The sequence below is a fragment of the Thunnus albacares genome, chromosome 7 (genome assembly GCF_914725855.1).
Source record: "Thunnus albacares chromosome 7, fThuAlb1.1, whole genome shotgun sequence".
In the NCBI taxonomy this organism is placed as follows: Eukaryota; Metazoa; Chordata; class Actinopteri; order Scombriformes; family Scombridae; genus Thunnus; species Thunnus albacares.
Window position 1 is genome coordinate 30,350,551 of NC_058112.1, and position 12,423 is coordinate 30,362,973.

A 12,423-nucleotide genomic window follows, 5' to 3' on the forward strand; every position below is an offset into this window, starting at 1 on the left:
TAAAAAAGACTTTTAACAGCTTCCCAAGTTGCGTCTCTGTTTCAGAATCAAAACAAAGGTCGGAAACAGAGTTGCAAATCGGGACACGTGGTTAAAAGTCTTTTTTTTTATCGTGCAGCGGACTGAATATTTTTTCACCCTGATGGTTAGAAGAGTCTTTGAGGATTTTGGAAAGTATTTTTTAAAGATCTTCTGGGTTTTTTTTTTAAAACGTTAATTATCTTTTATAGAAACTGATGGTTACCTCTGTGACCTGCTCATACATGAGAGGCACAAACCGAAGCTACCGTTATTCATGCCCCGGGCTGTTAATGTGACCTTTTTTTCCTCTTTGCTTCACCTGCTTCTGCTTGAATGTAGAGACCAGCTGACTCTGAGTCCTTTACTTTAAAGGACGGGCTCACAATTTTCCAAGTCTGTCTTAAAACAACAGTCAGGTGTCTAAATGAACATTGAAATATGCTTAAATCTTGCTGTAATCATTCCTCCTGCTCGCACTGACCATTAGGACACCGTCAGAGGAAACACGAAGAGGGAATTTGATGCTAAAAAGTACTGTAAATGTGTCAGATATCCACTTGATATGACTAACTCAGACTGCTGAAGCCTCACATCAACTTTTAAATGCATTTTTCCACTACATGACTGATCTTTCAATAGACAGTATGAACAGGAGGAATGATTACAGCGAGGAAAAACCTCTTTCACTGTTCATATGGACACAGACTTGAAAAATTGTGAACCTGTCCTTTAATATTTTAATGCACTATTCAAGCTATAATAGATGCCCCCTAATCTGAGGATTTCTCGGCTGCATTCTCTCCAAAAGCTGCCAAATGATTGTGGGGCAAAAATATATGTGATTCAGGTCATAAGATATGTAGAAAAGTTGGGTCAAAGGCAACTGGACCTGTTGTAGATTCTTGAAATGTCTTCAAGATTAGCACATTTGGTTTTTCTTTGACTCAGCACTTCTAGATATAATAATCAGATCTCATTTTTCATACCAGTAAATGTTTTCTCAAATGGTGGAAACTGTACTTTGTAAGAAAAGATCTCTAATGGCCTTATATAGAAACATCAGTGTTTCTATCTTCATTGACTAGAGAGGGGGGAGTCATTCTGTTGATAACTGTTGATATACAGGCTGTGGGTGAAATAACATGTACAGTTAAAAAAAAAAAGAAAAGAAAAAAGCTGAAATCCAGCTGTATTCCCATTGAAGAGGAAGAGGAAAACCACAGCAGGGATCTGTAGCAGCCGGCGTCTTCACCTGTCTCGTTTTGCCTCGAAATAGACACTTTTTCACTGTAAATTATTTGTAAAGCATCGTGTTTACAAACGGGATCATTACATGGAATGTTAACTGGGATGTATTTTAGAGCACTTTTTGTAAAAATGAGTAAAATAACTGTAGCGGCACAATAAATCGAGAATGAATTGGAACATGACTGATGGTGTTTGTCTTTTTTAAACTGCGCTGATGAATTGAATAACTAAAAATATTGAAGAAATTGATTTACAATTATTCTTTTACGGTTCTATATAGTTCGGCTCTATGTTTTGCTGATCTACATGATGTTTATCTATAATTGCACGATGACGTAGAAGTCTAAACAGGAAGTTTAAAAAGAGCACGCTTCATTCGCTCCACCCCCACGTGACCGCACGTTACAGCTGCTGTCATCAATAATAAACATCTTAAATGCCGGTGAGTTTATATAATTTTAAAGTTAAACAGTATGTAGATATCTGTGTGTATAAAGAATAACGTCTCTGGCGTATTTATGCCTAATTTAAACGACGTTATTTGGAGTGTGGATGGAGCAGCTACAGTGTTAGCATTAGCATAGCCTCCCATCGATCCGAGCTCCACATAGAAAACAAGCATTTTAAAAGATGTTTGCTTTTCGTCTTGCAGACAGACTTGATAAAACATGAATACAGACTTTTTTACAAATTGGCATTATGTTGTAGTTATTTCGGCATCGTTTTGACACGTTTATTTCAATTAAATCACCGTAAAATCCAAGTTTATTGTGGGTTCACACCGCTGTAGTAAACCAGAGTAATTGAGCCGACGTTTAGGAGCTGTTAGATGCATGTAAGTAGTATTAAAAGTGAATATTACTCGTTATATATGTTGCATTGTGTGCTAATTGTTTTCCGGGTCCAATAATACATTTTTTAAATTCAGGTGTTAAGTGTAAGGTTTGTAGTTTTCGTCTGTTGAACAAGAAACGAACCCGCAGTAAATTAACGGATTTTTGAAGGGAGTTCTGTGTGACAGTCTTTCAGTGGAAAATAATGCGTTTTACCACAGCAAAACTAGCAGAGAAGATTCAATAATATATCTCTCGGTGTTTAGAGATAAGTGTCGGTGTGACTGTGGTTAGCAGGAGGACTGAGCCGTCATCATGGCAGGCAGGCTGAGCTTCAGCAACATCACCGCGCTGGCTCCCATGGTCCGGGTCGGGACTCTGCCCATGAGGCTGCTGGCTCTGGACTACGGAGCTGATGTGGTTTACTGTGAGGTGAGAATGAAGGCTTTTAACAGGGAGAGAATTAAACTGGACTCTTGTGTTTATATCAGTGTTATTAACTCTGTGCTGTCTGTTCCAGGAGCTGATTGATATCAAGATGGCCCAGTGTCAGAGGGTAGTAAACGGTAAGATTTACAGAGATGGAAGAAATATTCAGATCCTTTACTGAAGTAAAAGTACCAATATAGCAATGTAAAAATCCTCCTACAGTAAAAGTACATAAGTATTATGAGCTTGATGTATATTATCCATTGTGTCAAGTCTTCATCTGAAAAGTAACTAAAGCTGTCAAATAAATGTAGTGGAGTAGAAAGTACAATATTTCCCTCTGAAATGTAGTGGAGCGGAAATACAAGTACTTCGAAGTTGTTCTTAAGTATTTGAGTAAATGTACGTAGTTACTTTCCATCACTGCAGTTTTCTTTCTCCTTCATACAGTAGTCTGGCAGCTGATGGTCCAGATGATATTGTGGTTTTCATTGTGTCTTTCTGTGTGTTTGTTTGTGTGTCAGAGGTTTTGGAGACGGTGGATTTTGTTGCTCCAGACGATCGAGTGATGTTCAGGACTTGTGAGAAGGAGAAGGACCGAGTCGTCTTCCAGATGGTGAGACAGAAAACATTTCAAACTAGACAACATGAATATTTCCCTCCTTTTTATTTGCTGTGAGTTTGCTGTACATTCAGAGTTAAAGCTGTGAGTTTTCTTTTCTTCTTTTAGGGGACTGCTGACCCAGACAGAGCGCTGATTGTGGCTCGGCTTGTGTGAGTTCAGCATCTTTGAAGCTGCATTGATTAGTCGATTAGTTGAAACTGAAGTTGTGTCACGATCTATGAGATGATTTAAAAGTAATTATTGGATTTTTGGATCCACAGTTCAATCGTTTGTCTCTAAATCCATCTGATTGTTGTTCTGTGAGTCTGTGTCACACTTTCATACTTTTGAATACTTTTTTATAGTTGACAGTGTTTGCAGCTGGTACGCAATAAATCAACACATTTTATACCAAAATTCTACTGACAGTCAAACTTAATCAAGAGAAAAGAAAACAGTTTTTTCCCAAAGAAGCTGTTTCAACTCTGCAGCTAGTTGCTTTTTATTTGTGCAGGACGAATGTCCGATAAAAAGTTGAGTTGTTGCTAGTTTTTAAATTATAATTTAATTATTTGTATTAATTGATTTTGTTTTTGTATGTTGTATTTTTGTTTTATTTATTTATTTTTGGTTATTTGTTGTTATTATTATTATTATTATTATTATTATTATTATTATTATTATTATTATTATTATTATTATCTTAATATATAAAATAATAATTTAACATATGTAGTCTGCATGATGACATCTATGAATATACTTTATATATATTTATATTAATATACTTACATTTATATTATAACTTGTGTAGAGTGTAGTATGAAATTGAGATGCAGTTTTTTTTTTGTTTTTTTTTTTTAATTTTTGGGTTGAACTTCAGTTTTGAGTTAAAATGGAAATTTGAAAAATGTTTAATGAACTGGGGAAAAAACATTAAAATACACATTTATAGAGTCAAATACAATAGAAATAATAAAAGATAAATAAAAAGTGTAATGGAAACATGACTATAGTGAACCGGACTCCTCTCTTGTCACACAGGGAACATGATGTCGCTGCTATCGACGTGAACATGGGATGTCCAAAGGAATACTCCACAAAGGTGAGTTTTCCTGTCAGTGACCAACCTGTTAGTGACCTTTTGACCTCCTGCTGACCTCTGACCTCTGCTGTCCTGCAGGGCGGGATGGGAGCTGCTCTGCTGTCAGATCCTGACAAGATTGAGGCGGTGAGTAGCTTTCATGATGTTGAGTTTTATTAAAGGGTTAAAACGGCCTGTTTCAGACAGAGGCTGAACTGAGGGGCTGCAGAAAGGACCAGTAGAAGATGAATAAGGAGTTTTTAACTGTAAATCATGCAAAGATATTCCAGTAGAGCCCCAGAATATAAATATAGAGCTGGAAATGTGCAGAATATGTGTCCTTTAAATAATAATCACGTCGGTCATACAGTTTTATGCACAAACAGACTCAAATTTTTAATTCCTTTAAGGAAACTTTAACATAACTTTTGTCCTCCTGTAGATCCTCAGGAAACTCGTCACAGGAGTTTCTGTTCCAGTGACGTGTAAAATCCGAATCCTGCCTTCGGTAAGACCTGAAAAATTCACCACGTTCATCATCTCACATCAGTTTATGATCATATCTTCATTTTATATTTATATTCCTACTTATGGTTGCATGTATCAGATTATTTCCATATTTATAATATCATATTCCAACATGTGATACTGATGTTGATTGAAGCTGAAGACAAATTTCTACTTTTGTGCAACAAAGGTGAACAATAAAGTTTTGATTTATTTTTTTAAAAAAAGTCTCTAATTTCATTCAGAATACATCAGATTTCTTTTTATCATTTTTATTTATTGTCTTATTATGTTTTACTGCTCTTATAATGTTTCACAAAGCTTTGAGATTATATAAATATCTCACTTTATGTTCTCCGTTGTTGTAATTGTCAGTTCATATTTCATTTTGTCTTTCAAACCTGCCTGCTTTAACAGTAGAGGCAGACACATCAGCTGTTGACTGGTTTCATGTCTTCACTGGTTTCATGTCTTCACTGGTTTCAGTTGGAGGAGACGCTCAGTCTGGTTCAGAGGATCGAGAAGACCGGAGTCGCTGCTGTCGCCGTTCACGGCAGGTAAACCGCTTCTGTAACCGTGTTAACGGCACAAACACTCAGCGAGCACTTTATTAGGAACACCTGTGCAGTATAATACAATTAAATACAACAGCTCTGCTATAAATTCTACTTTTACGAAGCTTATACATGTTCAGGTTTTGTTGACATAGTCATAAAGGTGATAATTCTACTTTATGTTTATTATTGAGGTCGTAGTGGGTGGTGTGCTGGAGTGCGTTATATTGAAAGTGTTGCTAATATTTTGTCCACCCCATTAACATACATGAGAATCTGATCTGGATCTCGCAAATTTCAATGTGTCAAGAGCATATTGGTCACAAATTTGCTGCAAATTTCTCTAAAATCACTCAAACGTGCCACAAATCTGTTCATACAAGCAGTTCTTGCATATTTGGTATTTTAACTTTTAGACTAATTAGTTTCTCTCCCTCATTTAAAATAAAAGCCTAAAAATGCCCCCATATGTATTTATATATGTATGTGTATATATGTATGTGTGTGTGTGTATATATATATATATATATATATATATATATATATATATATATATATATATATATATATATATATATATATATATATATATATATATATATATATAAATTTCATATAGCTGCCTGTTTTAACTGGTGTCTCATTCATGACTGTGTTGTTCAGGTTTAAGGAGGAACGTCCCAGACATCCCGTCCACTGCGACTACATTCAGGCCGTCACTCAGGCTGTTTCCATCCCCGTCATCGCCAAGTAAGCTTCGACTCCTGCTGATCAATTTTGTCCTCACATCAGAAAACCGGTTTAAAATGTTTGAGCTCTGGTCGCCAACCTCAACATCAGAGCTTCTGTGTCTTTTTTTTTTTTAAAGCACAGAGAGTGTTTCTGCTCGCTCGCATAACCACATTGTTACAAACTTTCAACGGTGATGATTAGTCGGTGTCTCGTTCGTTCTGCAGCGGAGGTTCTCTGGATCTGGTGAAGACCAACGCCGACATCGAGGAGTTCAGGAAGGCGACGGGCGCCTCGTCGGTCATGTTGGCTCGATCCGCCATGTGGAACCCATCCGTGTTCAGCGCCCGGGGACCGTTTCCTGTGGAGGAGGTCATGGAGGAATACCTCAAATACGTGAGTCTCTTCATGATCACACAGTTTTTAATTAAGTATCTTAATTATTTTCCAGTGCAATGACAGTTTTTTTAGCAGAATCCAGACAGTCTTAAAGGGATAGTTTGTATTTTTTGAAGTGGGGTTGTATGAGATACTCATATCAGTTTAAGTGCACACTATATTTAGAATATTTTCACCGCTTTACTTTGCCGTCAGACAGCATTTCTCAACCGTAGAACTTCTGTTACTGACTGCTGAACACGGTGTGATGTTGAAAATGGAGCAGGGATTATTATCTGGACTGAGGGTTTGTGTTTCCTCTTGTGTTTCCAGGCAATTCGGTACGACAACCACGCCTTCAACAGTAAATACTGTCTGTGTCAGATGCTGAGAGACAAAGTGGAGTCTCCTCTGGGGAAACAGCTGCAGGCGGCTCAGACCAACGCTGAGATCAGGTAGGATGTTATAGAGCGGAGGTGACACGGCTGATTATTAGTGTTGACCCCATTTATACCTCACATTAACGTCTGTACCTGGATTTCCTATCTGGATAAGGAAAAAGGTTTGTTAATGCACTCAGATCGATCACAATTCGATCTGTCTGTACAGCCTGACCACATTCTTAAGAAGAAATTCCATCCAGCAAGTTAAAAGATCACCTAAAAAAATGAATGATGCCCATCCACGACATTGCTTCCCATGCTCCATGTTCGTCTGCCGGTCCCGTCTAGCTAATTTGCATATTGATCACAACGCGGGCGGAATTGCGATGAACAAGAGCACTTATAAATGCAAAAACTGTTTTTTATAACCTTTTTATTGATATGGGTTTGTGTTGCAGCGAGGCGTACGGGCTGCAGGAGTTTTACCAGCAGACTCAGGAACAGCTGCAGGCCAGACGGGACGCTCTGCAGAGCAACAGTCAGCCTGACCGGCCCGTCATGGACGGAGACGTCACCACCATGGCCGTCAAGTTCGAACGGTCAGTTTAAACCATTTACAACCATTAACCAAAAACATTTACAGCATTTGTCTGTCATCTTAATACACATGTTGTCAGACACTACACACCTGAATTATATGTATGAACTTCTTTTTTTTTTTTTTTTTAATTGTTGAATTTGTGGATCCAGATCTACATTTCAGGATTTCAAGAGCTTTTATTGTCACATTCTTTAGATTGCACATTTGGTACGCAAGTATGGTATTGCACATAAGTAATAAACATGTTATTAGTTATTTTTCTGATTATTATCAGAATTCTTGCTAACATTTAGCATATTTGCTGTTGGTGGAAATATTTCACTCAACATGATTAAGATACTGGACTGACCGAAATCAGATCAATCAATAATACACTCGTACATTCTTACTTTGTCCACCTCATTAACATACATGAGGGAGGCAAAATATTAGGAACACTTTTCAGTATAATGTACTCCAGTCCACCAGCACCACCCACTACGACCTCAATAATAAACATAAAATAGAATTATCACCTTTCTGACAACGTCAACGAAAACTGAACATGTATAAGCTTCATAAATAGGAAAATGACATGAAACATGAAAGGTTTTATGTTCTGACGTGTGTGTGTGTGTGTGTGTGTGTGTGTGTGTGTGTGTGTGTGTGTGTGTGTGTGTGTGTGTGTGTGTGTGTGTGTGTGTGTGTGTGTGTGTGTGTGTGCTTCCAGGAGGGAGTATCCGCCTCACATCACGCCAAAAATGTTCCTGTTGGAGTGGAGCCGCAAGGAGAAGCTGGAGCAGCCGCTGTATGAGGTGGTAAGAGAAAAATCCAGAGAAGAAAATGTACTGAAATCTGTTTAGAAATGTTTCAGACGGAGAAAAGAATCTTTTTTTTGTAGTGATACCATCACATCCACCCGCTTCCACGGTTTCTGTCACACCAGAGTTTGTGTTTGTGTCTCCAGGTGCAGCGCGCTCAGGATCGAGCCTTTCAGTCCACTGTGACTGTAGCAGAGAAGAAATACAGATCTTCACTGTGGTCAGTACACACACACACACACACACACACACACAGTCATGTTTCCATCACTTTAGAGGACATTACATTAACTTACATTAATTTCCTGGAGACTTATCCTAACCTTAATGTTACTTAAACCTTAAAGGACAATTTCACAATTTTCTAGTGTGTCTTAAAACAACAGTCAGGTGTCCATATGAACAGTGAAAGAGGTTTTCCTTCCATCATTCCTCCTTTTCATACTGTATATTAAAAGATCCTTCAAATGTGCTTTCAATGGAAGTGATGGAGGCCAAAATCCACAGTGTGTCCACACAGTCATTTGAAAGTAGATGTGAAGCTTATATGAGTCTTCAGCAGTCTGAGTTAGTCATATCAAGTGGATATCTGACACATTTACAGTCTTTTTAGCATCAAATTCCCTCTTTGTGTTTCCTCAGACAGTGTTTCCCTGTTGAGCTGCAGGTGGAAGTATAGTAACAAAAAGAGGGACTTTGGCACTAAAAAGACTGTAACGTTGAAAGACATCTACTTGATTTGACTCATTTGAACGCTGAAGCTTCATATTAGCTTCAGATAAACTTTTTGTACAGAAGGAGGACTGTGGATTTTGTCCCCCATCACTTCCATGGTAAGGTCATTATGAAGGGATCTTCTAATGGTCAGTATGAACAGGAGGAATGATTACAGCAAGAAAAACATGTTTCACTGTTCATTTGGGCTCCTGACTGTTGTTTTAAGACACACTTGAAAAACTGTGAACTGATCCTTTAAACCAAGGCTTCACCATAAAATGTATGGGTACAGTCACACACAGACTTGCAGAAAAAAGATCAGCAACTATTTAGATTTTTTTTTCTAGATTGTTGAAGCATAAATGATTGAAAGAAAATCGTGACGTTCGTGATGATGTGACAGGAGACAGGACTCATGTTTTTAATTTTCTTGTTTTTCAGGGAGAAGTCGAAGAAATTCGCAGAGCAAGCAGCCGCCATCGTCTGCCTGCGAGTTCTAGGAGTACCGGAGGGTCGCATCGGTGAGGAAGACTCCGGCCTGGTCTGCAAGAGGAAGAGGGAGGGGAAGATGAACGGCACCACAGAGGAAGAGGGGAGCATCAAACGACGCGTCACTGATATCGAACAGGACACAGAAAACCTGAAGAGCACTGCAGTGGCTAACGGTGACCATCACAAACCAAACACGCCTCCGAAACAACCGTAGAGTTGATGAAGATGACTCTTTTATGTTAAACAGGAGGATAAGAAGCTTCTCTAACGACGGATGAATGTTTGTGTGGACTAGAGGAACAAATCAAGCTTCCAGCAGAGGCTGATGGGAGTTTTAAAAAGTCGCCTTTATTGGTGGTTTTTGTTTTCTCTCCACCAAAAAGCTCGTCGGTTCATTTCCTGTTTGACTATTTGAGGATTATCAACACTGGCAGCTGCTCAATTCTGCCTTTTTATGTTTCTTAACTTTTATTTTTTACTGTCATCGGTTCAGTAGAAAAACATTTTAAACTGGAATCTGTCCAGTACAAGAGCAGTCTTCCACTGGATCAGCTGGGAGAGTCTTAAAGGTGTAATATGTAAGAACTGGCAAATTCATAATCCACACTCAAAACCAACTGGGGGCAGCATATCACCGTTATGTTACGTTACGCTACATTAGCGCCCAATCAATAGTTCACTATCAGTGCTGTTAGCTAGCAAATTAGGTAACTAGGATTTTGACTGAGTATGATTGCAATATCAATTCAGTGCTAACGTTGAGCTAACGTTTGCTTGAATAAATCTAACCTAGAGGAGGAAGTGCTACTTCTTCATCCTCTCATGTTGGACTGAGGGCAGACTGGATGCTACAGTGACTCAATATCGCCTCTTAAGGTACAAAAAGGTATTAGTAACACAATACATAGATGTCTTTAACATCACCTCAAAACTGTTATTTCTTCACATTCTGTTGATACTTTTTAGTTAATTTTTGAATGTTTTAAACTCAAAATTCTTACATATTGCACCTTGTTAAAGGACAGTTTCACGATTTTTCAAGTGTGTCTTAAAACAACAGTCAGGAGCCCAAATGAACAGTGAAACATGTTTTTCTTGCTGTAATCATTCCTCCTGTTCATACTGACCGTTAGAAGATCCCTTGTTCGAAATCCACAGTCGTCCTTCTGTACAAAAATGTATTTAAACGTTTATCAGAAGCTGATATGAAGCTTCAGCCGCCCAAACGCCAAAGTCCCTCTTTTTGTTATTATATTTCCTCAACAGGGAAACACTGTCCGAGGAAATACAAAGAGGGAATTTGATGCTAAAAAGACTGTAAACGTGTCAGATATCCACTTGATATGACTAACTCAGACTGCTGAAGCCTCATAAAAGCTTCACATCAACTTCACACTGTGGATGGAGGAATGATTACAGCGAGGAAAACCTCTTTCACTGTTCATATGGACACCTGACTGTTGTTTTAAGACTGACTTTAAAATTGTAAACCTGTCCTTGTTCAGCCTGGGATTCAAACCTACAAAACATATTTTTATTTCACATTTTATCTGGAAACTGAAGATGTATGTTTGCAGCCAGCAGAGGGCAGCGCTGAACCTTTTTATGCAGGTTTCATGTATGAATTTTGACCTTGGTGCCTTATAGAGGAACTTTTTTTTTTTTTTTTTTTTGTTAAATCCTGATATTTGAATGAGTCTTAAACCCATTGTTTGTCCTCTTGTGTCATCTCTGTTCATGAAGACTGACATAGGATTAAATAAGTTTAAGTCAGTTATCACTGTTCACTACAATGGTGCCATATGTTTGTTTTCATTCATTTGTAAAATGTTACAGTAAACAGTCTTCTAAGTCCTGCAGACTTTAACTTTCATTTGAAAGAAAAAGGCCGGTATTGTTTTATATTTTTTTAATGTCTACAGTTTCAATTAAAAGACCAAAATTATTCATGAACTTATCATGTGAACTTGCACGGTCGGTGTCGGTGCAGCCTGATGTAACTGATTCCTCAACAAAAAACTATTAAAAACACATGAAAGAGCCAAACTGTTGCATTTAGACGACATATTCCTTCACTACGATGAAAGCCAGTGTGTTTGACATCATTAACATTATGTAATTAATAGTATGATACAGTCTGTTGATATAAATAACACCAGTCTGATGTTTTCATTTCAAACTGTAATGCTGATCTTAGTTTGACCCCGAGTTTGGGGAAAGTCCTGAATTGAACCTGAGAGGTGTAGACACCCAGCTACTGACGTCACCACAGGGCTGGTTAATGGTGCTTTCAAGTGCGCTGGGAAATATGGCAATCACGATCCGTTTGAGATCACCGAGGGGAACCGACGAAGCCGTTGATTGCAATTCTGGGACAAAACTTTTGTTACAGTACTGTACGCAAAAGTTATTATCATACCTCGTAGAGTTTACTGACTAAACTTTAAGCTACTGAATATTTTTTTTGCAATATTTTGTCTTTGAGCTGGTATACGTTTACATTTTCATTTAAAGAATTTCGGTATAATTATTTCAAAAATGTTAAAACATGCACACCCACTGATCAATTAAGTAAAAACTACAAAATTTGTGTCACAGCAGCAAAAGGAAGTATAAAAACAGATGCAGAGTATTCATAAGTAACTAAATAAAACTTAAACATAATAAACATTGTGATCATCTACACTATTCATATGATATTAAACCTTGAGTCTTCAGAAATTACAACTGTAAACTATAAATTTAAATACCTGAAATTTAATCATTTTGTTTCCTTACTCTGTTAAATTATGGATGAAAACTTTTGGTTTTCCAGTTGTAAAAAGACTTTTTAATTTTACCTTTTGGTTATTGTGTTTACTCATATCTGCCCATCACATTTCACCTCACAGTTTACGTGTCTCCTGCTTTAACATTTATAGATTGCATTTTGTGATTGCTTAAATTATATAACTCAAATGTTTTGTAATTGTAACTTAATCTCTATAAAGTTATTTATTCGCAAGTTAAATACTATTTTTTGACTGCAAGTATTGTATAATTT

At 37.6% G+C, this 12,423-nt stretch overlaps 1 protein-coding gene across 3 annotated transcripts; it reads left to right on the top strand.

The window, feature by feature from the left end:
- Window positions 1-1,604: 1,604 nt before the first annotated feature.
- Window positions 1,605-10,266, top strand: dus2 (dihydrouridine synthase 2). Of its 3 annotated transcripts, none has more exons than XM_044357373.1 (16): window positions 1,605-1,711; window positions 2,397-2,534; window positions 2,623-2,668; window positions 3,056-3,147; window positions 3,262-3,305; window positions 4,180-4,240; window positions 4,319-4,366; window positions 4,662-4,727; window positions 5,213-5,283; window positions 5,944-6,030; window positions 6,237-6,405; window positions 6,721-6,842; window positions 7,229-7,369; window positions 8,081-8,168; window positions 8,318-8,391; window positions 9,330-10,266. In XM_044357373.1, the coding sequence occupies exons 2-16, from the start codon at window positions 2,418-2,420 to the stop codon at window positions 9,592-9,594; spliced, it is 1,491 nt and encodes a 496-aa protein (XP_044213308.1). In that variant the 5' UTR covers window positions 1,605-1,711; window positions 2,397-2,417; the 3' UTR covers window positions 9,595-10,266. The 3 variants fall into 3 exon arrangements, with proteins under 3 accessions (XP_044213308.1, XP_044213310.1, XP_044213309.1); XM_044357375.1 differs by having other exon boundaries at window positions 1,609-1,711; window positions 2,400-2,534; XM_044357374.1 differs by having other exon boundaries at window positions 1,611-1,711; window positions 2,369-2,534.
- The last annotated feature ends 2,157 nt before the right edge of the window (window positions 10,267-12,423 follow it).

Bases quoted from the DNA above. Each gene is read 5' to 3' on its own strand.
- dus2 (XM_044357373.1), top strand. From the start codon at position 2,418: ATGGCAGGCAGGCTGAGCTTCAGCAACATCACCGCGCTGGCTCCCATG. The intron at 4,241-4,318 runs GTGAGTTTTCCT...GCTGTCCTGCAG, and splicing joins CAAAGGAATACTCCACAAAG to GGCGGGATGGGAGCTGCTCT. The intron at 6,406-6,720 runs GTGAGTCTCTTC...TTGTGTTTCCAG, and splicing joins TGGAGGAATACCTCAAATAC to GCAATTCGGTACGACAACCA.